The 27,278-nt window shown below is 42.2% G+C and overlaps 3 protein-coding genes across 4 annotated transcripts; 2 read left to right on the top strand and 1 right to left on the bottom strand.

The window, feature by feature from the left end:
• Positions 1-433: 433 nt before the first annotated feature.
• On the bottom strand, positions 434-5,746 carry ppm1g (protein phosphatase, Mg2+/Mn2+ dependent, 1G). The gene is made up of 10 exons (XM_018749267.2): positions 5,150-5,746; positions 4,619-4,688; positions 4,149-4,234; positions 3,853-3,982; positions 3,077-3,582; positions 2,618-2,737; positions 2,261-2,495; positions 1,992-2,121; positions 1,772-1,871; positions 434-1,633 (listed from the first exon to the last, which is right to left on the bottom strand). The coding sequence occupies exons 1-10, from the start codon at positions 5,258-5,260 to the stop codon at positions 1,445-1,447; spliced, it is 1,677 nt and encodes a 558-aa protein (XP_018604783.2). The 5' UTR covers positions 5,261-5,746; the 3' UTR covers positions 434-1,444.
• A 344-nt stretch (positions 5,747-6,090) lies between these two features.
• c4h6orf120 (chromosome 4 C6orf120 homolog) lies at positions 6,091-10,707 on the top strand. Its single transcript, XM_018749352.2, has 2 exons — positions 6,091-6,658; positions 8,169-10,707. Exon 2 carries the CDS (start codon positions 8,228-8,230, stop codon positions 8,780-8,782), a length of 555 nt encoding a protein of 184 aa, XP_018604868.1. The 5' UTR covers positions 6,091-6,658; positions 8,169-8,227; the 3' UTR covers positions 8,783-10,707.
• Positions 10,708-12,254: 1,547 nt separating this feature from the next.
• Positions 12,255-24,237, top strand: phf10 (PHD finger protein 10). Of its 2 annotated transcripts, none has more exons than XM_018749635.1 (12): positions 12,255-12,469; positions 13,816-13,922; positions 14,566-14,696; positions 14,813-14,896; positions 15,343-15,467; positions 16,466-16,615; positions 16,729-16,838; positions 17,121-17,274; positions 17,543-17,686; positions 22,817-22,925; positions 23,200-23,388; positions 23,971-24,237. In XM_018749635.1, the coding sequence occupies exons 1-12, from the start codon at positions 12,311-12,313 to the stop codon at positions 24,060-24,062; spliced, it is 1,554 nt and encodes a 517-aa protein (XP_018605151.1). In that variant the 5' UTR covers positions 12,255-12,310; the 3' UTR covers positions 24,063-24,237. The 2 variants fall into 2 exon arrangements, with proteins under 2 accessions (XP_018605151.1, XP_018605152.1); XM_018749636.1 differs by lacking the exon at positions 12,255-12,469 and adding an exon at positions 13,466-13,481.
• The last annotated feature ends 3,041 nt before the right edge of the window (positions 24,238-27,278 follow it).

Raw genomic sequence — 27,278 nt, 5'->3', positions numbered from 1 at the left:
CACACGGCCGCTGTGGTAAAACACAACCTGGATCGGGTCACTTGCATTTTTACTTTCTGCCATTGAATCTTTAGTTTTTTGTATTGTGCCCAGTGTTTTACAGTATGCATTTTTTGTAAAACTTGAGTATCAGATTGTTTTCAGAATGTTTTAAAAATTGATTAAAAGCTACAAAAAAGGCATCTGTGAAGTTGTCAGTTAACTAGTTTCAAATAGTATTTTAACAGTTTCAGTAAGTTCCTAATATGGTCTACTTCTCACAGTAGCAACATCTGCTTTTATTTTAATAATTACACATATCACAACAAAGTTAAAGCTATTGCATACATTTGCCAAATTTCACAAAGAAAGACACATTTGTTTCCATCCGTTTATTGATTCAGGAAAAAAAAAATGACATTTCCTTCTGAACAATTTTGTTATTCTAAACCACTCACAATGATGCTCTTAAAAAGTACCAAAATATATATTCAAAAATACCTTGTATATAAACCTATGGAACTGCACAGGTGTTCACAGATTCAGAAGAAAATGAGAAACTACAAAGAAACATAAATGTAATTTGGCTCAAACTAAATCCCACTGATAATACCTGGGACCTAGGTAGAATTTCTTCAGGTTTAAGGCAATACTGCCACATTCAGTACTACATGCCTTATGGTGTATAGAACACAGTTGAGTCCTGGCGACACCTCAAGTGAAAATGAAGAAAGGAAAAAAAATAAACCCTTTACATTGTATGATGTGATCAAGTTGTACAGAAATCTAAGGAGATACATTGAATCTATTATTTGGTTTTTATTAAACATGATCTTCAGCATATTCTGGGACCATTCTAGGATTTATATTATGTATTCCCCTCATTATTTTAAACAAGCTAGAACAGAAACAAGAAATTTTGTCAAGCACTACTGTTTTCCCTCCATTTTTGATGACAAAATAAAGACAGGACCTCACATTTTTTAAAAATGTGTATTTGAATGTAGTAACATGTTGGTGTTTGAAGAATAAGCACCAACAGTCACATGGCCACACAATTACAAAAAAAGCACTTCTTCAGACTTCCTCAGAACTGACAAGTATGAAAGAAATATATACATAAAAATACGGGCATGGATAACAACATATAGCACATATAGGATTCACATACTACTTCAGACTCATCAACAGCACTCTTTTTCCCTCAAGACCTTCAGACACCGTAATATTGCTGTTGAACAGATGGTGGAACGGGGGAGAATTAGGCAACAAAATAATTAGAAACCAGAAACAGAAATGGCAGATTTACATTTACAGTGTGTTAGAAACACAGCTATAACCGCATCCGGACTCCGAGGCGGTCACAGTCTTCCCTCAGAAGCTGTCATTTTTGGAGGAGGAGGAGGTGCAAGAGAAGTCCTAACTGATTGTTAAAAATGGCCCTGCAGATATGGCCCGGCAAGGGCTATTCCGTCTTGGTCTTCTTGCTGTCACTACCGTTCTTCTCTGGGCTGCTCTCCTCAGGTTTGCGCTTCTTGGTGCCCTCAGCCTGGCTGCTGCAGGGGTGGGGAGCAAAGGTCACGATGATACAGGTCATATTGTCGCAGCCTGTGCCATCCCCAGAGGTGTCTGGTGCCAAGCAGTGGTCCAGCAGCTGTGCAAAAACATAGAAAAGGCTCATTTACTCCTCCACAACAGAAATGTACACATGATATATTATACATTTTTTGGATTTACAGCCTGAAACTAAACAAAAAATGTCGTCTGGCATAAACTATAATATGAGGCATACCTCTTCTACGATGGAGGAAAGTGCTCGGACTTTCCCGTCCTCACCGGGCTTTATCCTCTCGCTGACAAAGTCCACCACTTCCTGGCTGCTCATAACATTCCTATGGATGATAAAAGTCATATGGCTTGAGCAAACACTTCAGTTGTGCATTACCACATTTTCTACTAAGAGCAGCAATGTACATTCAGGGCGTAGACACGTATTTCTGGGGTATGCCTACCAGATTCCATCACACGCAATGACCATGAATTCATGATCATCATTAAGAGTGAGCACTTTGACGTCAGGCTTGGCTGAGATCATCTGGTCTTCTGGAGCAAGCGCCCTGTTCCGTTTATAAAAGTGGTCCCCTGATACAAAAGAGGGAGGGGGAATGGCCAAATCATTTGAGACATTAAAAACAAGAATGCGTAACATCTATCAGACACAAATTATTAAGAATCACTGACTCTCAGTAGCAATTCATTCTGAATCCTATAAGAGTTTTACCTATAGCTCGGGAAAGGTTGAGCCCTCCATTGACCCTTCCATCCATGGTGACTTTCCCACCAGCGTTTTTGATCCGGGCCAGTTCTACCTCATCCTCAGGTTTGTGGTCGTAGGACATATCCACAGCTTTGCCCTTCTCCGACACAACACAGCGCGAGTCCCCGGCGTTGGCCACAATTAGTTGTTTGCCCCGAATTAGAGACACCACTGCCGTGGTGCCACTGTCTGAGCCAGGCTTGGAGAAAACAAATTAACCATCTTAGACCATGCACAACACAGAACGCTAAAGGAACTATAACTCAGCGCCCATCTTCTCATCATATGTAGCAAAAAAAAAAAAAATATTAATAATTTTACCTCTTCTTTCCCATCCATCCCGGGAAGGCACATCTCTTCTTCCTCTTCATCATCCTCTTCAGTGTCATCTTCTTCATCTGCTTCACTGCTGTATTCAGCTTCATCTTCCTCGCTGCAGTCCTAAAGACAGACCATGATTTCAGTTTCATTAGTACATCACAAATGTAGTCACACTTCACCAACACTACAGGTAACTTGAGTGTGAACTTTTCAAAACATAGATTTTTTTAAACCCATTGGCATCCTATAGAACAGGAGACCCTGTCCAGGTAAGCCGCTGTATATGCAAGTTTTCCTGCCAACTTCACACTTCCCAGTACTAAACTTTTTTTTAAATTTAGAGCTTAAACCCTGAGGCAAAATGACAATGTGGATATACAGCATCTTACTTAGCCACAGCGCTGAGGAACCCTGTCATGAAAGAAGAGGTGTACTTCATTAGTCTTTATTTTTCCTCACCTCTTCTTCGCTGCCCCCATCTTCAGACTCATCTTCTGCCTCCTCAGACTCTTCACTGTCCTCAAAGAACTTTGACTTGGTTCCAGACTGGGCCTGCGCTGTGGAGGAAGAGCAGGAGGGCCCGGCCTCCCCCTCCATCTTGGCTGCCTTTTCGCCTTGACCTGAGTCTCCAGCCCCAGTATCTCCTCCTGCTTTCCGGCAGGCCCTCGTCTTGGAACCCCGAGCTTTACTGCTGGCCCCATCCCCTGTGCCGCCAGCCCCATCCTCTGAGCCTCCAACCTTCTCCTTCCCATTGCTGCTCTCACTTCCTGTGGCCTCACACTCTGCCTCCCCATTTACCCCCTTCTCCAAGTGGGACTTCACCTCATCCCCAGCTTCTTTCTTGGATGCAGGGCTGGCTTTTTTCCCATATCTGACAGAGTTCAGGTTCTGCCCATAGCGGACAAGCAGCTCCTCAATCGTCATGGTGGCCTCTTCGTGCAAAAGCGCAGCTTCCTCATTGTCCACTGATAAGAGGGAAGGGTTGAATAAGTCACTTGAGATGCCAATCTCCATACGACAGACCTGCATTGCCGGATATTAGCAAGCTGTGAATCAGCATGACTGAGAAACACGTCAGCAATATCAAAACAGCTTTGTGCCCTCCGTGTCCAGTCAAACATTTGTGCTAACCACAAAGGATGTGCTCTCTTCCTCAATTTAATGCACCTTTTTAGAGGAAGAAAAAACTACCCAGAAACAGAATATTTAGAGAAGAATAGAACTTATTTCCTCACCGTCATCTTCTTCAGCTACTCGGTCCTTTGCTGCATCTTCCTGAGGACGGCCGGCGATCTGAGCCAGTTCTTTTATCACATCCTCTGTCGTGATCATGCCGTCAATAGCCAGAAAGGCATCCTCCAGAGCCTGCAACACAGACATATGTCCTGATGCAACTGAAGCTCTCAATTTCTCAGGTTGGCCTTATTACCCATTACTGTGAAATGTAACAGGATGAATCACGGTAAAATCTTTCTTAGTTGCTCTCCTGTGTGCTGTTACGCAAGACTTCATCAAAATACATTGCTCTTACCTTCTGCAGCTTGCCATCTTTGTATGCCTTTTGATCCTTGACTATATCTGGGAGGTATTTGGAGCAGTACAATGCTACTTCCTCACCTTTAAACACAAATCAAGGGTGTCATTTGACATTGTTCCAAAATAGTGTCCCACACACAATGATTATCAACATACTTACCTCCAGAGAAAATCTGGAACATTCTACACAGGTGCTGTAGTGGCTAGGGCCAATGCTTTGCAATCGGAGAACCCAGGTTTAAACCCCATCTCTGGTGGGGGGTTAACGATACAAAACTAAAAACTGTTAAGTTCCTCTGGAGAAAAGCTTCAGCTAAATGCATAAACAATAAGGATAACAACAATGTAGTAATCTGTTGATCAGATCAGAAGGAAAATGTCTGTGTAGCACGTGGTGAACATTTATGGTAATCTGGCTCCACCTTCCCCTGTAAAAGACCAATTGAAGAGTACTGATCATCATACCTCCGTGTCCATCGTAAACTGCAAACATTGCCGTTTCTTCGTCAAGCTCCGGAATGCAGTTATGCGCATCCTGGAAATACAACAACACACAAAACAAACTTAGTGGCAAACAACTGATACAAGGCAGCTGCTCTCATGCCCAGCAAGAATGGAGCACATCTTTCTAACAAAGTTGTTGACAAAGTGTAGCAAAACCACAGCCAGACTAGGATCTGTATTGTTTGTACAGATTTTAAACTTTTTTTTTTCCCCCTTCCCCACCAGTTACATCTGATTCAACAGATGACTACAATGTGATTTCAAGAAAAAAAACCTCTAAAGATGGAAAACGTGATCTTATGCAGCCCAACATGATCTCGGTGCCGTGAACTGCCAACAACAACCTGTGTGTGAATCCCACTCAGGAGTCTGTGCAGCCAACCCCGCGCACAATGTGAATGAATGTCCAGAGCTCGAACTCATGCCCCACTCCTGAAGACACGGGGCCGGGCAAGACACAAATTGAAATCCCAGCAAGTCCACGTTTCTTACCTCCATGGAGACACGCCAGCCCTGCATGGCCGCGAACCCGAAGCTCAGATGCTGGTTTCCGCCGTCGGCGGAGGATTTCACGGTGTTGGGCTGGGACAGGTAAGCGCCCATGCTGGAGGAGGGCGGGAGGGACGGGTGAAGAACGAATCGGGGGGACCGCAAGAGCCGAAGAGAAGTGCGAGCTTAGTCTACTCTATCTGCTTTCTAGTGGTCAACCCGCTCTTGACCATCGCACTCTTCTATGTTCGGTTCTCTGGGACTCCAGCGACTCCCCGGTGTGAACGCACTCCGGCGTAAACTGCTTTTTCGAACACCGAGGAGGAGTCCCGGCGGTACAGCCAGCCAGCCAGCGGCCAACGGGACGTTTTCCAACACCAGACACACACACTGAACTAACCCACCGATGGGACGTGATAAAAACTGTCGGATGAAAGAATTAATAGGGCGCTTGTAATAATTCTTCTCAAAAGTGTTTTCCCCGTTCGTAAAAAAACAGCTAAAAATAAAGAAAAATGACAGCACGTGCACCGAAAACCATAATCAACAGCCTTCCAAAGTGAACCCGGGGTGTAAAGGAAGTGGAAATGTATCGATCGAAAGAACTGCGCATGACTGGTACACAGGAAGTTTATCGAGTGGCAAAGACTGCGCATGAGCGCTGCACCGGAAGCAAACGTGGGTTTGTCAAGCGCGCCAAAAGTTATTAACGGTGTCTCCTATAGGTTGTATTACTGTAAGAAATAACTTACAATAGGTCATTAGTATAACTGATAATCGTTTATTCAAAACATTCTGGATAGGAGTTCATGCTACCTTGAGAACTAGGAATACTAAATGTAAAATTTTGTTATTTCTACTGTTTAAATTGTACACTATATTGTCTGTGTTCTTCATTGTAGTGAACCGCAACAACTTCGGTGTACTACAGGGTTCTGAGAGTTTTAAAGTGGTACAATTCCACTAGTTGAATTATGTACTGCAGCAATGACTAGACCAAGTTCCGACTAGTGAGTGACTGCCAAAAAATCATGTGGGCATCGCATCTGTTTTTGATATTTTCTTGTGCGGTTGAACTCTTTTGTTAAACGAAACACGATTAACAGGACTTACGTGGATGTAACCCTGTGTATGGACGATATATAGAATGGCTAAATTTACGTAGTGTTGTATTCGATGGCTCAAGTAGTTTCAAACAAACCCCTTAAAACTTTTAAGGGTTTCTCACGTGCTTAGATAAGTAGTTTCCCGTTCATAGGTTTTGTCGTAGCTGCGTATTCTGTAAAAAGTTTCAGTTCGCAGCATTTAAATCCACGCCAAGCAACGCTTAAGCATTCGTACACTTTCGAACTGGAAACAAGACGGGCGGCGAACAGTGCCCTGGGAATGGAAAAAATCTCGCGAGAAGCAACGTGATCTCGTCAGGGCTCGCTGTAGTCCAGAAAGTGGAAGAAATGGAGCTCGAGTTGCTCTTTTTAAAATTGCTGCGCTGTTAAAACGGCAAACTCGAAGGTGAGTTGTTACTTCGTATTAGTTACGAGTTACATGTTACGGGTGTTTTGTGTACTTTTTGTTTACTGTTAGGAGTCGCTAATGGGTTCTCTTCGGAATGAAGGATTACGCACGCTGTGTGTGTGTGGTTCGCGACGTGCTGCTTCACACACACAGCTGTGATCGCCTCAGCAGCTCAGCTAGCGAGGGCTGCATGAACGCAGTTCGCCGCTAAAGAAATATCATATTCACTACAGAAAATACATTTATTGTAATTTTCTCTTACTACTACAGTTTTATTGTAAAGTTGGAGAACCGCCCAGCAGCTGGAACCGTTGCAGCTTGCTTGGAGGCGTTGACTGGGGCACGACGTACAAATTCCTGAGTGATGATAATAACTGTATTTATTATTTCACCTCTGTTTATCTGTTATAAGGAAATACTTACATCCAGTTGAATCATTCAATGAATGTCAGCGATTGTGGTTTAATGATATTCTTGCCCGTTGCATGATGATTAATGATTAACTTACAGCAGCATGTCATGTGTGCAACACAGTGACAGAAGATTCATGAAGATACTCTTATTCATGATGAATAAACAGTAATAAATAGTTGTGCAAAAGCACATAGTGACTACTGTAAATAGACAGCAAATGGAAATATGTTAAAAAGGTGAAAAGTACTATTGATAGCTTGATACTTCTTGGCGATGTTTGTGGCTTTGAGGAAAAGTGTATAATAAATGAATAAATGTAATAATAAGAAGCCACCCTCACAGTGAGAGAGGACTCATGAATCTGGTGAAGCCTGATGGCAGGAAGGACCACAGGTGGCTCTATGGAGCAGCACACCTTGACCAGTCTCTTGCAAAAGGTTCCCCTTTTTTTTTTTATCCAGGGTGGCCTGCAGAGAGTGAGAGTCATTGTCTATGATGGCAAGGAGTTAGTTGTTTGGAGTACTGCTCTGTATTGCATTGCTTTAGAGTTACACAGAACCCATGCTGTCTTACAGTGATGCCTTTGTACAGGTCCATATTAACATCATCTCACTCCTTTTTTTTTTTCTTTTTTTTTTTTAACTACAAGTGTGTATATTCTGTAGAGACACTGATAATGTCATGTTGTGGAATAGATTAGTCTGGCACATTTACTATTAAGCCTTTAGATTATAGGAATTGGATTTTTTTCAGTCTCTCTCTACTTGTTTATATAATGAGTACAAAAGAGCTTGTCAGTCAATTATTAATAACTGCATAAATTCTGTATGGTCTCATTTGCTTCTTGGGGGGCATATTTAAAATTGAATAGAATTGTTTCAAAACAAGGCTGTCCTTTTAAGATTTTCAAAAGTCTTGAAAATACCTTTTATAAAGCATTAATTTTTCAGTAGTTTGCCATTTGGTAAATCAGTTTTTACAGTCCTTTACACAGGTGTGCAGTATGTGATGTTTTGAAGCTTTGGACAGAGTTAATTAAATAACTTCACTCATTCAAAAACTTAAATGCTTCATTCTTGTTTTTTTTCCCCAGGTTGTCCTCAGAGATCTTAAAGCACCTAGCCTTCTGGTTGCTGACAGCCTTCAGTAAAAATGAGGCTGTGCTGGACCCCCTGGTCTTTGGTGTTGTTAATGTCCCAGGTTTGGGGCTTATTCCACAGCTCCGAGCATGATATCATGCCTGGGGATTGGGTCCTCCTCCATGTGGTGCAGGGCCATGTTGGTGCGGGAAACTACAGCTATTTGAGGCTTAACCATGATGGGCGCATCATCCTGTACATGCAGAGCCTCAAAGGAGATGCAGACATCTATGTGTCGGACAAGACTCTGCGCCCCAACTTTGACACATACAAGCTGCAGTCGACTACCTGTGGCTCAGACACAGTGGTGGTTCCAGTGGACTTTACCCGGCCGGTTGGGATTGGGATCTATGGACATCCATCGTACCAGGAAAGCGAGTTTGAAATGAAGGTATTCTATGACCAGTCGGTTCCAGAAGACCCCTTTGACAGAGGTTCTTACTTCTCAGAAGAGACCAACAAGCAGGAGAAGCAGCCCCAAATCACAGACGAGTTCCATGAGGATGAATCCATTCTCTCAACTGTCCTCATTGGTATTTTAAAAATAATACTTGAAATTCTTTTTTGAAGTCCTGTCTGTGGTGGATATTGACAGACTTAATAGAAGCAGCAATACTGTGAAATAACTGCAGTTTGAAGAAATCAAACTCACTTGTGCACTAGGACACTGGCAGCAACTTTTATTAGTGGAGGAAAATTCAAATGAGGAAAATAAGCATCTTTTTTTCGTTCACATATTTCTGAAAACATATCTTTAGTACTTCAACAAGGATCGTACCAGGATTTGGTCTTTCTCATGTATACTTACCAGTCATTCGGCTTCAGACACTGCTTTCCATCAAATGTGCACTTCCTTCCTGCAACTCCTGCCGCCAATGATCTTCTAACATCCTTTTTTTTGTTTAAACTATATTCCTCAGCCTATATACTGTTGAAATGAGGGTATCCTCAGTATCTTTGACAGTGGCAAAAGCAATGTAGTGCCTTTGATTTTCTTGATGAATGTACTCCATGCATTAATTGTCCAGCTGTAACTTGAGAATTTTTTAAAACCCATGTACATGGAGACTTGAGCAACACTGAGTTAAGCTATTGAACAACATTGCTTTTCTAGGTGACGGAAGTGAAAGTACAAAAGATTCTGCTGCAAATAATCTAACCTTTAACTGCTGTCTTGACAGGGCAGCTGTTGGGTATGACTAAGAGGATGAGTGACAGGAGCAGTGGTTGTGTCAAGTGCCAACAAATGTGGTCAGGAGGCACGACTTTGAAAAGTGACCCATATTGAACACAGTCGCGTAATACAGGGAGTGTGCACTCTGTGTCTGACGTTGTAGTTAGTGCGCTTATAATGGGTAGCATTTAAATGGTTACCAGTGCTGAAGGCTAGCCCACCTAAAAATTAGATGTTGATTCTTCCTTAGAGTTCTAATGTCAGTTGTTACCTTGCAAAAAATCTGAATAAGGAGTTTTGTCATATATAGCTCATAATCTCAGGGTAAGGGAATATTCTTCTTTTTCCTCTTGATTATTTGTACACTTAATGCATAATTAGATTTTTTTTTTTTTTTTAAAAATGTGTTTATAAAGAAAGTGCAGTGTGGCAGGTGTGATGCAAGTTTTGTAACACATTTACTAAGAAATGTACAAAAAAGGATGAAATTCCAGCTTTGGTAAAATTAATTATTGTTAGTATTTCTTTGTCAGAAATAGTTTTCTTTTGTAAATTGACTTGTGTTGATACATAGGAATCTTTTGCGTATCCATATATGATTTATTATAACTGTATAGGAAGCTATGCAGTCATCTCCGTAAGGAGCAGGATGATTCTATTACAAAATGAAATTCTGAGCACAGAACAAATTTTTTACTGCCTGTTTTCCTTCAGTACTGACATTTATTTTGCATTTACATAAATGTAATAGGTATCACTCCAAAATACTTTACCAGTTGGCTCTTATCATGTGTCCAGCTGGATTTTTTTTTAAAAAAATCAGGCAAAGATGACTGGCAAATTTTTAACCTTTTTTTCTGTGGCAGTGCAGTTGTTGAAAAAAGTTTTGTGACATAATAGCATAGTAAATCTTTAAGAGGGGAAAGAACACACTAACCGTATACTGATATTTACAACCTATCATGAAAATTGGATAAAGTATGTGATCACATACAGTGTGGTGCAAGGGTCATGGATGTTGGCCATTTCTGAACTTCATGCTTCATTAGTTGTACTTGTGGTAAAAATCCAGAAGCCAACTTTCTTTCTCTAACAAAATGTCATTTGCATTGAAATTTTTATTTTACTCAATGGATGTTATTCTTCAAAAGGTGCCAGGATCTCTGTAATTCCTTGTTTTCACATACTGTATAACATGGAAAAAACTAAAGCCAAAAAGCCAACAGGAAAGAAGTTATGCTTTAATGAAAAGTGCATCACATGTAACATGAAAAAAAGCTCAACCTTTTGACTAAGCAAAAAAAAAAAAAATGTATGAAAGTGCCAAACTTTATTAAAAATGTCATAAAAATAACTTGACTCATGATGTGGCTGCATTTTGCTACTCCTGTTTAACCTATTAACCTACATTAATTGGTAGATAATTTAAATATATTTTTTGTAAGTATTTGAAATGTTCTGGCTTGGTTTTTTTTTTTCATTCTATATAAATCTGTTTTAGAGAGCAGATAACCTTTTGCTTAATTTCTCAAGGTAAACTCCTTCTCAAACATTTACTGAATGATGATTTTGCATATCTGGAATTATGTTGTCAATGAATAAACCTACTTTGTATCTTGTTTTTGCATAACAGATTTTGCGCTTTAGAGGACAAACTCCTGCCGCTACCAGTGTTACTAAGATTATGTAGGACTGTTGGATGAAGTTTTTTGGCTGCTTTCATGCTCCCAGTGCTGATGCTTAAAAATTCATGTGCAGTATTAGGGTCATTTATATTTTAATGTGACATTCTATCCATGATATCTGTAAGAGACCACATACAGAGTGCCTCCTGAATGTTCAGTCCTCTTCTCTGGTCTTTAGGGTTAAAATGGTCCATCTATTGTAGCTGTAATTGAATTTATCCATCTGGCTGCTGGTCCTCTTCCTTTTTCTGTCTTTTCCCAGCATTGAATCTTCTCGAGAGAATCCAGCCTTTGCCTGAAGTGTTCAAAGTATGAATGTCAGACTTATCTTTATGCTTCCAGTGACAGTCCTGGTCTGATTTAATCCAAGATCTGTTTGTTTTTCTGGCTGCCTTTGATACCCTTAAAAGTCCAGTCCTGCAGCACTATTCAAAGTAGCGTTCCACATGTTTTCATTCTGTTCTCAAATCCATATACCCAACCCTCCTGTCACAAACTGATACATTTCTTAGAAGACAAACGTTTCCCGCTTAAAAAAAAGTCTTAACTAAAAGTAGTTTGTAAAAATTCTGTTCGTAGAGTGAACGCAACCTTTATTTATGCTCCCAGTCGGTTGGTGGCAGTAAAGCGCACGCAAGGAGTCCGACCGCCTCAGTTCAACTCACTTTCACAGCGTTCAGAGCGCGTCACTTGTGCCTGAGGGTCCGCCAACAATAACAATGGCTAACTTGTTACATCTACTAAGTGAACCAGTAAAATACTGGGGTTAAGAGGAGTTTTTAGAGATTTTTGAGCATTTTAAATTATTATGAAATTTAATAAGCTTTCCGGAGTACTTTTTCGTTAGCTGTACAGCCTGGGAGAACGTAACCCGTAAACAGTGATAAGCATCTATTAAACTTTAATTGATTGAATTAATGGTAAAATTGAGCTATGAACAAAACGAATTACGTTTTTGACAAGTTTTCCCGGAGCAGTTTTAATAATCTGTCTCCCTTCGTGTGGGCTCATCATATCTGATTATTTTTGCAGTCAAGTGAAGTATGTATGTCTCCATGACATGTCCATCACTTCAGCGCGAAGTTCGCAACTGTGCCAGCTGTCATGACATTCGATTCGTTTTCTTCACATTCAATCGTAAAACATTTATAAGTCATACTTTTAACAACGTCGCTATAGTGTAAGACGCATTTTGTGTGGAAACGCAATTTTAAAGCAAGGGCGGTGATAAAATAAAATGGAACTGCGGTTTCCAGGTCTCGTGTTTCCAGTCGGACCCGCCTCTCGTGCAGCGCCGGCCCCGTGCCTCCGTGCAGCGTTAGTAAACATGGCTGCGGTCCTGCCCTCCAGAGCGTGCGACAGCAACCCCGCCACGCCGGGAGCGCAGTCGTTAAAGGTAAAGCGGCGCGTTTAACCCGCGCGGGAAGTCGGAAGCGGAGCGCGGGGCGACGGTTGCAGAGCGGGAAAGGCGCGTGGGGGCCGAGAGGCGCGAGCGAGTTGGAGAGCAGCGGGTTGGGGACGCGCTGCGGAGATGCATATGATATGTACATGATGTAGCGGGAAAACTCGGCCAAAAAGACACGACGATTAAATTACGAATATGTAACAGAAGAGAGTAGAAGGAACACTGTTACTGTCCTCTCGTCGCCTCGGACTGTTTCACATAATTATTAAATGCCTCAGGCTCAGGGGCGCGCGCTGTGCGCTCTTCTTGGCTTTGTTTCTGTCAGGCTGTGACTGAGTGAGAGAAAATTCGAGCAGAACACAGAGCGCGCCTCGAGCGCCGCTTTCTTTACGTACAACAAAAGTGTTAAAATATGTTCCAAAAAAAAAGTGTTTACAAAGTGGAAGCATTTACCACGGTGGTGTTCTAAAAGGCAGCATCGGCTGAGGTAACGGCACTCGTTTGACACAGCAGTGTCAGTGTGTGTGTAGCTGAGTTAAACGTCGTGAGTATCCCAGAGTCTGGGAAATGTGGTAAAATACACCGGTGCCTTAATCGGCATGGCCGTAGTCCGGATTGGTACTCGAGCAGAAGCTCAAGTTTGAGTACATCTTTTTCACCACTACCCCATCTAGTGGCCCTAGGTGGAGTGGGAGCCATACACAGGATGTGCTGAATTATGATTGAATTAATACAACATAGAAGGGGTCCTTTGGCTACACTGTAAGGTTGGTGGAGAAGTGGTTCGGACCGCTGTCCCGTTTGTCAGAACTCCTGCTGTATTCTGGATCACGGTTCTTACTTTGTATTGGTACAGTAAGAAAACCCAGCTGCATAAATGCGGGATGAAAGGATCATTTAAATAAAATTAAATGGCTCCTAGTGTAGTTGTTGCAGCTACTGCCTTTGGACACAAAGTTCGCAGGTTCGAATCCCACCTCCAGCTGTAGAACCCTTGAGCAAGGTATTTACTCTAAACTGCTGCAGTAAAATTACCCATCTGTATAAATGGGTAAATAATTGTAGGTAGATTAACATTGTAAGTTGCGTTGGAGAAGTGTCAGCTAAATGATTAAGTGTAAATAATAACAACAGTAAATGTAATTTGCACTAAGAGAGTTTCCAAACCATCTAGAGGCTGTATTCTGCATAAATTATAAGGTGATTGTTTTTGATAAACTGCATGATTTACTGATTCCTTATTGAACAAGCAGTATAAAGAAATGTACCTCTTGGATGACAGCCCTATGATTCTGTGTGAAAACAGGGTATAATACTACATTGCTCTTCATTCAAAGGACGACACAGAAGACAACTCCAACGATGGCAGTCAGGTTCCTAAACGGCGTCGCATGGGTTCTGGAGACAGCTCTCGGAGCTGTGACACTTCCAGCCAGGATCTTGGGTAATTCTTCACCGTTTAGTGTATTGTGTACTTTGGCATTGTCTCATAAAAATGTGTGCGTGTGTTTTTTTTTTTTTAATGTATTCAAAACAGATGGGCAGCATGGTAGCACAATGTGTAGCGCTGGTGCCTCACACCTCCTGGGGTTTGGATTTGAATCAAGCTCAGTCTGTGGAGTTTATATGTTCTTATTACATTCAGATGGCTGTACTGATCACTGTAAATTTTCTGTAGTGTGTGTGAGATTGCTCTGTGATGGGCTCGTGTCCCATCCAGGGTGTACCCTGCCTCACATAGTTTGCTTCTAGCATAGGCTCCACTTCACAGTGACCTATCATTAGGATAAGGGATTGATGAAAATGAAGAAAAAAGTATGTAAATAAATATTTGAAATATTTTGCATTGTTGATCTGATATGAGGCATCTAGGGTAATTTCTCTTTTTTGGTGCAGGCCAACTCCGATTCTACAGATTTTCACTGTGTTCCTCAAGCCACACGCTAAGAATCTCTAATATCGTGGTAAAAAAGTAACTTAAAGTGGGCAAAGTCTGCTGTGTGCCTGTGCTCCAGAACCTGAGGTTTAAATTTGATTCTCACAACAAAGTGTACGTATAATTTTCAAGGAGATCCGAATTGTTGCAGGCCCACGTACTTCCCTGCCGAAAACCTGGTTGAGTATAAATGGCCATCGGACGACAGCGGGGAGTACTACATGCTGCAGGAGCAGGTCAGCGAATACCTCGGGGTCACTTCATTCAAGCGCAAGTATCCAGGTAACGGTTGCAGTTCCTGTTCCCGTGCAGTTTGTATTACTGAGCTGTTGGGAAGAGTGCATCCTTCTGAGATGTTTTCTTGGAGAACTCTAATTGTGTTCTTTCTCTTTCGGAAGATTTGGAAAGGAGAGACCTTTCACACAAAGAGAAGCTGTATTTGAGGGAACAGAACGTCATCACCGAGACCCAGTGTACCTTGGGTGAGAGTTTTAACTGTAGAAAGGAATAGGAAAAATTGATGTATAAGTTTGTTAAACAGCACGGTGGCTCAGCGGGAAGCACTGGTGCCTCAAATTTCTGGGGCTGTGTGTTTGGAAGTGGATTTTAATCCACCTCGGTCTGTGTGGCCTTTGCATGTTTTTGTACGTTTTATCCTGGTGCTCTGGTTTCCTCCCACAGTCCAAAGACATGGGTTTCAGGTGAATTGGTCTGTAGTGTGTGCATGTGTGAGTCAGTGAGTGTGTGTCTGTCATGAGAGGGCCTGGTGTCCCATCCAGGGTGTTCCTTGCTTTGAACGCTAGACTTTCTAGCATTCTCAATACCATGCTCTGCTGAGTAAGTTGTTTTTAGTGTAATTTTAGGTATCCCCACCTGTCTGTCGTATGAACCAGCTACATTTGCTAATTTATCTTGATGTTTGTCCCAGGCCTTACTGCCCTGCGGAGTGATGAAGTCATCGATCTGATGATTAAAGAGTATCCGGCCAAACATGCCGAGTATTCAGTCATCCTCCAGGAGAGAGAGCGCCAGAGAATCACTAAGGAGTACTCTGTGAGTATCTCGAAAGCAGTGGAGGCTCCAGTCAGGAAATGTTTCATCGCTTCTGTGTACAAACCTAACATTGGAAACTTTGGACAAGAAATTGTGCTAAATGAATGAATGAATAGTCTTGGGTGATGCTACTTATCATCCAGTTTGCTGTAGGTACAATGAATCAATCTGTGGTTGTCAAAAATGTGACAGTTCTTTTGGGGTTGGCATTTGCTCTTTAGCAAACCAAGGAGTACAGCCATCTGTTAGTAGCTGAATATTTGCAAAGTGGCTGATTGAATTGCAGTAGAAGTATGATATTCAAATGATGTCGGCGTCTCTCATACGATGCTCCTTAAGCATAGTTATTGGTGTGCTGTAGTTCATTTTCTTAGACAGTAATTTATAAAACAGCAGTTTCACTGGTGTAAAATTTGTTTCATCAGTACACTGATGTATTGACATATGTTGAATTATGATAGCTTGTGGAAGTTCTTTTATCCATAAATGGCATGATCAATCCTTTTGACAAAGTCACCAGAAAAATACCACATCACTGTTGGTGCAGTCAAGGCATATGAGTGGTACCAAAAATTTTCTTTGCAGAATTCCTACATAAAATGATGTATATGCATGTGTGTAATATAGTCTAGTAATGCCAGTTTTAAATAGTGTTTCTTTTATTCCACCTTAAGTATTAACATTTCCATGTAAGACATTTACAAAAAGTGTTGTGTTCCTTTGCTCTGAATTTGCATTTGCCCTGAGAGAAGATGAATGTGTTGCTTGCATTGCTTTCTGGCAACTCTAATTTTGATTTCTTTCAACAGTAACAGTTGCTCCATTACACAATGGGTAACAATTTCACAATAAAAATTAGACAACATAGATATATATTTCAGTTCAGTCTTGACAAAGTTTTTGTTTCTTATGTAGGGTTTGTGCACTGTTAAAGACATTCCTGAAGAGTGTAATGAAGATGAAGGCTCATTTAGGGTTAAGTCTTGGTGGTTTTTCAGCAAATGCAACAGCAGAACCCACAGAAGGTGGAGGCCAGCAAAGTGCCAGAGTACATCAAGAAAGCCGCAAAAAAAGCTGCTGAATTCAACAGTAACTTCAACAGGGAAAGGATGGAAGAGAGACGAGCATACTTTGACCTTCAGACCCATGTAAGTGAAATGCATGTGCGAATTTATAAAACCCCACCATGAATCCCCTAGTGTGTGTATGTGTGTGTCTGATTAGGAGCTCAGGTTTCTGATTTCCTTCCATCCTCTTCCAGATTATCCAGGTTCCTAAGGGGAAATACAAGGTGCTACCCCCCGAAAGGACCAAGACTGGGCCGTACCCTGTTGCGCTTATCCCTGGTCAGTTCCAGGATTACTATAAGAGGTGTGTGAGACACTTGGGGATAGTGTTGATGCTGCACTGTGAAAAACACTAATGAGTTACTTTGTATTTGTCAGTATAGTTAAGAAAAAAAAAAAAGAATGGCTTCTTAATTATCAGGCATAGTATGAGCAGTTTTTTCTTTTTTTTTAAATTTTCCTGGATTCTTTTGTTTGCTCACAAACTGAAAATGCTGCACAATCACATCTTTGATCTGGTAATTATGCAGTTATCCAGTTTTCTGTTGCAGTCACTGTGATGTTATAGTGAAGCACTTGTTTTAAGGTACTCGCCCAACGAGTTGCGGTACTTGCCCATGAACACGGCTCTGTACGAGCCCCCCCTGGACCCCGAACTGCCAGCCCTGGACAGTGATGGCGACTCGGACGATGCGGAGGAGGGCAAGGGGGAAGAGGGCAAGAAGAGCAAAGGCTCCTCGGTATATGAGCTCACAGTTAATTGGTGTAGTACAGGAAGTCCTTGAGTTACGACAAAGGCAATTACAACCACTTGGACTTACACGACAGCCGACTCGTTAACCTTATTATGTTATTTTTCAAATCCCATAATTTGTAATTTGGTCGTAGCGTCTAACGGCGACTGCTCCATTTGCTGTACGACAGCACTGGTTGGCTGTGCCACAATTCAACTGAAAACATGTTGACAGCATACTTGGCCTACACTGACGCTCCTTCTCCTCCCTCCAGGAAAGCTCCTCGGGCAACACGTCAGATGGGGACAGCCAGGACAGCGCAGCACAACCCAAGGGCAAAGGCAAGGAGCGGAGCACACCTGCGCCCAAGGACACCCCCGCACGCCCCCTCCAACACAAATCTGTCCCCGGGTACAAGGTAGAAGAAAAAAGCCCCTGACTTTCCTTCAACAGCACTTTTTCTTCCTTCTGTGTCCACTCGAAACCCTCCTCCTCGCCCTCCCCCCACTCCCAGCTCCAGTAAAACAAGCCCTTTTTTGCACCACCCGGGTTGGCATACTTCTCTGTCGTGGCGGGGGGGGAGGTGGGGCCCTCTCTTGTGACCTGTCTTCTTCGTTGGGAACTGTTTTACCAAGCAGGCGCACGTCAATGTCTTCGTGGTAGACTCTCTAGAGCAATAATGTCCCTTTTTTACCGTTCTTTTCTCAAAAAGGGGACTTTTTCTGTTGTTCCCCCATTACTGCACTTGAGTTAGTCATCCTCTCCTTTGAATGTCGTAATATACCTCTATGCTGCCAGCCTCTTAGTAACTAAAAGGCAAGTGAGCAGATGGTTTTGGCTGCTAGTTTTCGTAGTATTAACATTTAGTAATGATGGTTAATTAGCTATACTGAGTTTGTTTTGTAGCACTAAAATACTATATTCCGCAAACAATGTTCTTTCAGAGTTTGAGTTCTGATGTTACCAAATGTATGTAATTGTTTTTTAATTCTCTCTTTCTGTACAATGTTTACCGTAGAGTGGTTTGAGAACAAACCTGTTACATGTTGCTCTGCATTTGTTGCACGATGGGTGAGAGCAGTATCAAATGCGCAGCAGCTCACAAAGGAGACTATTAAGATAGTTTTTCACATGGATCTGTTTTTTTCTTGGTAGAGTGTTCCTGAGGTATTCTTGTACGAATATTGTATTTAATGGTTCAGCAAAAAAAAATCTGTTTTGTTTTACGTACCACATTTCCACTATTTCATTTTGGCAAAGTTTCCAGTTAGGTTCTCTACAGGACTGCACATTCACCACATTCATGGGAAATCATTTTCCCTAGAGCACTTTTAGCTAAATAAATCTATACCCAAAGCCCTAACTATCAGAATAAACCTTATTGTCAGACTTGAGCCTATTATGTTATCGTACGCACCTATAATTCACTTCCGTACTTGAAAGACTCACTGTTTTAGCATTTCTGGACCTGTACGTAAAAAGCACACTTTGAGTTTGAGTTTTACATGAGGAAATGCCCAGAAGGGAGTGAGCAGACTGAGGGAAATACTACGTTTTCGAGTGTTGTGCCAAAGGCAAGTTGACAGTTTGAATAGAATGTGCACTTTTTGTTTGTTTACTTGCCCACTATGAATTTTTAGGAACTTGTTACTTTAGTCTTTAATGATAGCTTGTGTATTGCTCTATATTGATATACAGTTTGGCACGTCTTCTACACTCTCATTGAGAGGCAGTGTTGTTAGATTGAAGGTTACTGGTGGTAGAGGGTGTCAGTTACGGTTACTTTCCCAGGCAGCACTGGGAGTTTCAAGCATTCGTTGGTAGTCCAGTCTTCCCTCGCATAACAAACACTGATATTATGAGAAGTAGCAGCTGTGCGTCTCGGTTGTCTCGTAGCCGCGTGTACTCATAAGCGTCTCTCAGAAATCTTGTGACTTTTTTTGTGTCGTACTGTACAACCATCTTCTGTCATAGGGAGCAAAAAAATTTGAACAAAGTGCTAAATGAAGGTAAAAATTCAATCTTCTGTTTAAAAGTTGAAGTGACAAAATTCTCTTCAATGGCAGTATCATTACAAGTGACGGTGATTTGATTCACTTTTTAGTCACAAACTATATTTTATCAATAGCTCATCAGTCAGGTTAGTAGTGTTACAAGTAATTACACTAATTATGAGAACTGCCTTGTTAGTGATTAGATAATGAAAAATCTTTATATAGCACCTTTAAAAGCAGCCTCTCAAATGCTTTACTGTACAGAAAGACTGTGTGGGTTACAACACTAAAGCAATGAAATTTAAACATCTTCCAAAAACACAACAAAAGAAAAAAACTGAATGTTGAATTCCAGCAGTTAAAGAACAAAAGATTTAGACTCAATGGTTTATATGAATCAAATGTTTTGCCTGTGGGAGGAAACCAGAGCACCTGGAGGAAACCCACACAAACATTGTGCAAACATGCAAATTCCGCATAGACTTATGCAGCAGCTGTGAGGTTCCAATGTTATTTGCTGTGTCACTGTGCCTCTTGGGAGCAACACAATAAAACAACAAAATAAAATTATTTAAATAATTAGAGGGAAAGGGATAGAAAAAAGGGAACGTGCAGTTGTGTGTTGTGTAAACAGTTTTGAACATGTGAGCCCTATGCCTGCATGTAAACGTGTCTTGTACTCTAGACATGTTTGTCATTTAAATTTTCTCCATGCTTAAAAAATAAGGCAGCAGTTTTGTATTTTTTTTTAATCATGAACACATTTCTTATTTTTACATTTAAAGCAGTTAAGAGTTCAATTAACAGACAAAATTACACTCGTTATGCAAGTGAAGCCTGTACAGGCAGTCCCCGAGTTACCAACGTCTGACTTGCGTACAATCCGTACTTACGAACCATCCCCTTACTGACCGGAAGTTGGGTTTTTTTTTTTTCTTTTTTTTTTGTCACCCTTAAGTAACGGTCAAATGAAAACTTCATAATTAAGCCTATTATATAAAAATTTAAGTTACTGTATATAGAGTGGTTCATAATAATAAATGGGTGCTACTTTGTAAAGTGCATCAAAACATTGCGTATCTACACCGGTTTGTTGACTCGTGGGCGGGGCGCTTGAGCCCGAGGTAGGACAGACTTCTTTCTTTTCCCTTTAACAGTGTGTTGTGTTACTGTGTTTGGCTTTGGGTTTTTTTTTTTTTTTTTTTAAAAAAAAAAAAAAAAAAAAAAAAAAAAAAAGACCCTCCTTACCATGGCACCAAAGCGTAAATGTGATGCATCGAAGAAAAAGGAAACGATCACGATTGAAACTGAAGTGGAAATAATAAAGCAAAAGGTGACAGTAGTAACATTTGTTATCGCTTTCTATGTCTCGCTATTATAAATACTGTAGTTACATTTATTATTATATTGTATTATTATTTCTGTAGTTATATTAAAGATATTTTAGTGTATCCGAAGTGTTTCCTTAATGTTTTTATGCATAGAAAGGTACACAATATACGATATAATAAGTCAAACATTTGACAAACTGATGTTAGATACTCTCTATACCTAACTGTTCCGACTTGCGTCAAAATCCGACTTAAAGACACACTGAGGGCACGGAAGTCGTTTGTAATTCGAGGACTGCCTGTACTCGTGTTAAGGGCGCCACTGCTGGACGGATAGGGTAGTGCTCACTGCTCGTCGGGCAAGGACAGCGCCATCTGCTGGAAGAGCGCGGAAGTGTGAAATAACGCAGAATTTAGGCAAGGTGCTGAATGTCACTACAGGTATGTGAAATACTCAGTACTCCCTGTTGGGGCTTTTTTTTTTTTTTTTTTTTTTTTTTTAATAAAGTTGGTGCATATCAGTTGGGGTAATTATGCACCTGAAAATAAATCGTAACATTTTAAACCAGTTCTCAATTTATAAGCACTTTGTTTTAAAGTTAGTATGTATCAGTCCCAGCTTAATAAAATCAAATAGGAAGAATTTTAATCTCATGGCTTGAAGTTTTTGAGAAGATGCCCATCAAAACTGCACTGGCATTGTCAGTTTAAATTGGTCCCAGTTTAAATCCTGGTTTTTACTGTGAGTCCAGAACTGCAGTAGGTAAAGATTGTGTTGATCCTGTTACACTCTGAATGTTTTTCACGTTTTTGTACACTTTCTCCTCTACACAGCCTCCTGTCTGTAATATGGCCAAGGGCCCAAACGGTACACACCAGCCTACTCTGATGTTGATTCAGATACAGTATTTTATTGAGCCAGCAACCAGGGCCGGTAACTGCAAACTGTGAAGTAGTGAAAGGCTGCGCAACTCTGTGTGCTTTATTAACCTGCCTCCTTAACTGCCGGCTTTCCCACTGCTCCTGTCCATTTGGTTGTATGTCTGCTCCTTTCTTATCAAGGTCATTTGCTGCTTTTGTTTTTTGAAGTTATTTTTTCATAGTGGGGTAATCTCTGAAATGTCAGTATTTAGGAGGTTTACAGCAGATACATATTGAAATAAAGGTTTTAAACAAATTTCCTGCACATAGATTTTTTTTTTCCTGAATCAATGATTTGTGTGACCTTTGGACTGTGGGATTGTTTTTGGGAATGCAGTTTCTCTCCACATTACTCACAATGCATAGCACATAAAGTATTTGTCCCTGATATGTGAGAGAACTTTTTTCCTGATGTGCTGAGATTTTCAATAACTGTAAACTTGCAACCAAGTCACTTTCAACCAGAGTATAATGTTTCTTCTTAAATATGAAAATAGCATTAAGTGGCAATTCGCAGGATAAACTCTGCCATAACATCTGATTTTTCAGCAGATCTGTTGAATATTTGACTGATGTAAATGTAAACAAATAGATTGAAGCTGATATTATCAAACTGATGAGTCTAGCGAACCCCAAACTGTGACACTCCAGTAAAACAATATTTTGAACATTGCAGGAAAAGGAGATGTGTGAAAATAATTTTATTTTGGCCATCACTCTAAACAATTTGGTTCAGCACTGAACTCCCCACTAGATCCATGTGCAAACTCACACTCAGGAGCAGTTTTTGTACTAGCTACTGGGTTATTTTCACTTTTGTAATAATATTGGTTAAAGATGTATACACACTATGATATGCAAGACGTTATTGTGTTCCCCATGCAGGTCATAAACCAAACTAAAAATGTATGTCAATTGATGAATAAGTTGAGAACCATTTGTTTTCTACATATGTGGTCTAAATATCTTTTTGTTGCTCATTTTACTGACTGTATTTTGCTTAGTACTACTCTCCATGTGATTTGTGTGATTGATTACTGATTGGTTATCGATCATGAACAGTAATGGTATTTCAGTGTTCCATGCCATTAAAAAATGTCATATAAAACAGAATGTTCAAACCAAATATCTTTTTCTTAAATGTAGAGGTCCCACAAGCCTCTGGGCTGTCTGGAATAGTTTTGGTTGAAATGGCTGGAATGGTTCGGGTAACGAAGGGAACTCTTTCTCGCCGTGTCCGGGTTCTTGGGGCGCGCGAGGCCTTGTCGCCCTGGTTTTTATAGCACTGTTCTGCCCTTGCAGCCTAAGGTCATTCCAAATGCTATATGTGGCATATGCCAGAAGGGTAAGGAGTCCAACAAGAAGGGGAAGCCAGAAGCGCTCATTCACTGCTCCCAGTGCACCAATAGTGGTAAGTGGGCTTTGCACTTGACTCTGTCTCCCTTCATGTCTCACCTATCTGTCTTTTGCCATTTGAATAGTTTAATGGTGCTTCTGGGGAAACTGGGGGGAAAAGGGGGCCAGTATACAGTGTACATTTCCATCCTCTTCAAACTTGTGAAACCTACGAATGAGCTTCTAGCATACATCTTCCTTGCTACTTTTCATTGTTTGCCACCATTGGTTGCCCTTCTCCCCCATCTTTTGACCTCTGCGATTGACATCGTTACCCGTTCTGCCCCCAGGTCACCCCTCCTGCCTGGACATGACTGCCGAGCTGGTGGTCATGATCAAGACGTACCCCTGGCAGTGCATGGAGTGCAAGACGTGCATGGTGTGCGAGCAGCCGCACCACGAGGAGGAGATGATGTTCTGTGACAAGTGCGACCGTGGCTTCCACACGTTCTGCGTAGGCATGGACTCCATACCCCTGGGTCAGTGTCCCCCTTTCAATCTGCACCACCACATTAAACAGGACAGCAACAACTGTTTGCAACATTGTGATGTTCCAGAAACATTGTGGGGAACGTTAGTTTTGACGTTTCCTCTGTCTGCTAGCTTGTGGTCGGGGGCCCTCAAATTCCTGAAATGTCTGTTTCTGCTGTATTTGAACTTTGGCCTATATGTCCTTTTTTACATTATGTAAGATTATGTCCTGTACTAAAGGAATGTAATCAGGTCCTTTTTAAAACGCAAAGCAAGAATTTCTCAAATTTTCTCTAGAGCTTAGAGTTTAAATCCATAAATTGTTTAAATGCAACATAGGGTGGGAGGTTGGTTTGGTGTCCTGCATTGTGTCCTCCATTGAGACTTTTTGACTGTGTGACCTTTGGAGATGCTTGTATAAGCAGTTTTTATTTACCGCAAAGAACGACAGTTGTTTACATAGCTAATAGTGAGCCAGGACACCGCACAGCTGTCGAGAGACCTCTGAATACTTGTCGTGTTTACTTTGCGGTCTTGTTGTTTTTGCCGGCTGGAGGACTCTCTCACGTTGACCGTTTTTGTCCTTGCAGGTTGCTGGGTTTGCGAGCTGTGCCTCAAGGACACCTCGACCCCAAAGAAAAAAGGTGGAACGAAAACTCCAAGGTCCAAATCTCAGAAATAAACCCGTGCAGTGTTGACACGCGACGGAATCAACTGCTGAGTGCTATTTTGTCTGTTTTTAAATGGGTATTTATATATTTGTTACTGTTTCTGTTCCTTTTTTATTCTCAGGTTTACGCTCCAGGTTTTACTGTCTTGTATATATTGCTTTGACATGTTTAGATACGAAATCTTGTTACCACAGTTCAAAAGTTTTGCTAATAAACTGCTTTTTCAAGTAAATTCTTTGATTTATTGCTGCACGCGTTCCATCTTCGGAGAGTATTCAGACAGAATCCTCGGGTGCATCGGACTTCCAGCCCCAGAGGCAAAAATCGGGAGGAACCGCTGAGCGTGTGTACAGCCGAGCCCCCCGAGTGGCAGTCCTCTGCTGGCTACACCATGGCTCCAGGGAGGTTGGCGGTGGCAGGACAGTGACCGGGCAACAGCAGGCGGTCGGCTCAAGTGCCAGTTAGTGACCCGTGTGACGTCCTGCCCCTCCAGCTCACATAAGCATGATCCTGGGAGAGGTGGGGGTCAGGTTACCACCGCACTCCCTCTGGCCTGGACTGAGATAGGCTGAGAGGGTGCAAGTCCCGCGCAGCAGATGCTGTGGAGGTGTGTGTATGTGCGCACGAACGTGACTGTGAGCATCCTGTCTGCTTCAGCCAATGTAGGTACTTTGTTTCCCCCCATCGTCGTCTGAGTGGCACACTGCGGCGAGCCCTTTTCCTCACCCCTGCTATGATCACCTCAACTGTTTTCTTCTGTCTCTGGTGCTTTTTTCACCGCCGTGCCCCACCCCCCCCCAACCCAAGCGTAAAGGAGCGTCAACTTGTTTCCCCCATTTAGTAGGAGTTCCTTTAATACCTTGACCATCATCGTTTTCTGTTAGGGCATAGTGTCATTCCCAGACCTGCCACAGGATGGCGCTGTCTGTCGTGTCGTACTACTTTTTTGAAAGGGAGGGGTGGGATGTCAGGTGGACATGGGGGCACCACGAGTTCCACACTACAAAGGAATTCGCACCATTTACCTGCACTAGTGTTTCGCTATTGGCCTATTCTTATTGAGGGCAAAAGAGTAAACTGGTGTTTTCCGCTGGTGTGTATTATTGTGTCTGGGCCACCAGGCAGTGTCTCTGAAGGTTTTTTCCTGTTCCATGGGGAATAATAACTAATAATAATAATAGTAATAATAACAGTTAGTAATATTACCTGTTTCTCCAAGGCCATTCAAATGAGTGATGCATGAGGTTAAACTCTCCATTCCTTCATCCATTTATACAGCAATGTATAACACACACGCACATGCACTTAATGCAATTTAGAGTCACCAGTTCACCTGAAACGTGTGTCTTTGGACTGTAGAAGGAAACCAGAGCAGCCAGAGGAAGCCCACAACAAACGTGTATCTGTCTCTATAGACTGTATGTAGCAAAGATACTTTGTCCCTTCAATGAAAAATCCTTCTCCTGGGTTCGACTCGGTGGTTTTGCTGAGAGCATATACTCTTGTAAAGACAATCCTACAACATGTTTATTACCTAAATATAGTAAGTTCGCTAGGGATGCGCAGACCAGGAGATTTTTTTCCCCCACAAAAGTTAGCGTGCATGTTTGTCTGGAGCTATATATGCGTCTCAGGATTTATAGGTCGAAACAGGATGTGCTCCATACAGAGGAAGTGCACAGAATTGTCTAGTGATAGATGGGGATGCTGTGATAAACTGTTAAAAACAAGTGAATAAATAGATAAATAAAGGTCCGCAGTCCTGAGCAGCAAAGAGGCAGCGACCCAACCTGACCCGACCCGTCTGTCCGTTTGTCCCTGGACCCTGGAATGGGCGGTCGCCCGGCTTTCCCATGCCCCCTGCTCCACTGGCATTTTCCCTCCGCACAAAACTCAAGCGCTGCATCAGTTATTGTACATGAATTATTAAATGGCGGTGCCCATGGATAATTTAGACTCATTACGAGTTTTTAATGAAAGCCCCCACCCCCCCACTCCGCTCCGGAGTCATGGGAGTCGCTGCTACCAGGCTGTCGGAGCGCAAGCACGGGGAGCAGAGCGCCAACGGACGCCCTCATGCATATTTTACTTTAGGGAGGTACCTGCCTCGCACCTGTTGCTGCAGCTACAATGGCGGGCACACGAGGGACTTCGAGTGGCGATTTTGCGAGAGCGCGGCTTCCAACTGCTACTCCCCGTGACTGCGGGGTGGGGGGGTTGGGGTTCGCCCCCCTCCACAGGTCACTTTTCTGACCCACGTCTCTTACGACTGCAGAAAAACAGTCAATTTGTGTCCCGCAGTGGAGGAGTCCAGAGACGCTCAGCACCAGGGATGTTTTTTTTATTTTTAAAAAATCCTCCTGTCTGTGTGATAGAGAGAATCCACTTATAAAGTGTGAAGATATAAGTGGAGCAGATTGTAAGGCTCGTTTTTGTGAACAGCGAGAACAAGGAAAGGTTTGCGCGGAAAACACTCGAATGGAAGAGTGTTGATCAACCGTTCGTGGATATGCAAACGAGAGGCGCGGAGGATAACACCGGTACCTCCGTGGATTTGGCCACGGGTTCGAATCCACCTCAATTTCTGTCGAGCTTGCTTGCTTGTGTGAGTTTCTTCCAGGTGCTCTGGTTTCCTTCCACAGTCCAAAGACATGTCTTTTAGGTGCAGTGGTGGCTCTAAACTGCCCTTAGTGTGTGTGATATTGTCCCGCAATGGATTGTGGTCCCATTCAGGGTGTATCCAGACTCACACCCTGTGTTTCACTCATTTGACACTTTTCTCCAAAGTGACACGCAATGTTAAACTGATTACATTGATTTACCCTTTTGCACAGCTGGGTAATTTTACTGGGCTGATTCCGAGCGAGTACCTTGCCGGAAAGTACCGCAGCAGGAGGTGGGGTTTGAACCTGGGTTCTGCCATTAGAAAGCTTCATTCTAACCACCGCACCACCTGCCGCCGTCACTCGTCTTCAAAATTCAAAATCCAGCCCTTTTTTACACGTGGGTCGTGAATCATTAACCTAAGACACTTCACAGTGACTTCTGAGACATCGGGGAGCGGTGTCCAGACAGGTCCCCCGTGTGTGTGTCCGTGTGTGTGTGTGTGTGTGTGCGGTGCTCCATACCCACCCGAACAGCCGCGTCAGTTACTAATTTACTGCTGAGGTGCTAATTTAGGACACCGGGAGCCTCGGTTTGTTTGCGTCTGGGGTTTAGAAGATGAG

This window comes from Scleropages formosus, chromosome 4 (assembly GCF_900964775.1).
Source record: "Scleropages formosus chromosome 4, fSclFor1.1, whole genome shotgun sequence".
NCBI classification, from domain to species: domain Eukaryota; kingdom Metazoa; phylum Chordata; class Actinopteri; order Osteoglossiformes; family Osteoglossidae; genus Scleropages; species Scleropages formosus.
This window is presented reverse-complemented; position numbering and strand designations above follow the sequence as displayed.

Coding starts and splice junctions, on each gene's coding strand:
- ppm1g (XM_018749267.2), bottom strand. CDS start 5,260: ATGGGCGCTTACCTGTCCCAGCCCAACACCGTGAAATCCTCCGCCGAC. Junction 4,235..4,618: donor AGTTTACGATGGACACGGAG/GTATGATGATCA, acceptor TTGTGTTTAAAG/GTGAGGAAGTAGCATTGTAC. Junction 1,634..1,771: donor TTTCCTCCATCGTAGAAGAG/GTATGCCTCATA, acceptor GTTTTTGCACAG/CTGCTGGACCACTGCTTGGC.
- phf10 (XM_018749635.1), top strand. CDS start 12,311: ATGGAACTGCGGTTTCCAGGTCTCGTGTTTCCAGTCGGACCCGCCTCT. Junction 14,897..15,342: donor CGAGACCCAGTGTACCTTGG/GTGAGAGTTTTA, acceptor TGTTTGTCCCAG/GCCTTACTGCCCTGCGGAGT. Junction 15,468..16,465: donor GAATCACTAAGGAGTACTCT/GTGAGTATCTCG, acceptor GTGGTTTTTCAG/CAAATGCAACAGCAGAACCC.
- c4h6orf120 (XM_018749352.2), top strand. CDS start 8,228: ATGAGGCTGTGCTGGACCCCCTGGTCTTTGGTGTTGTTAATGTCCCAG.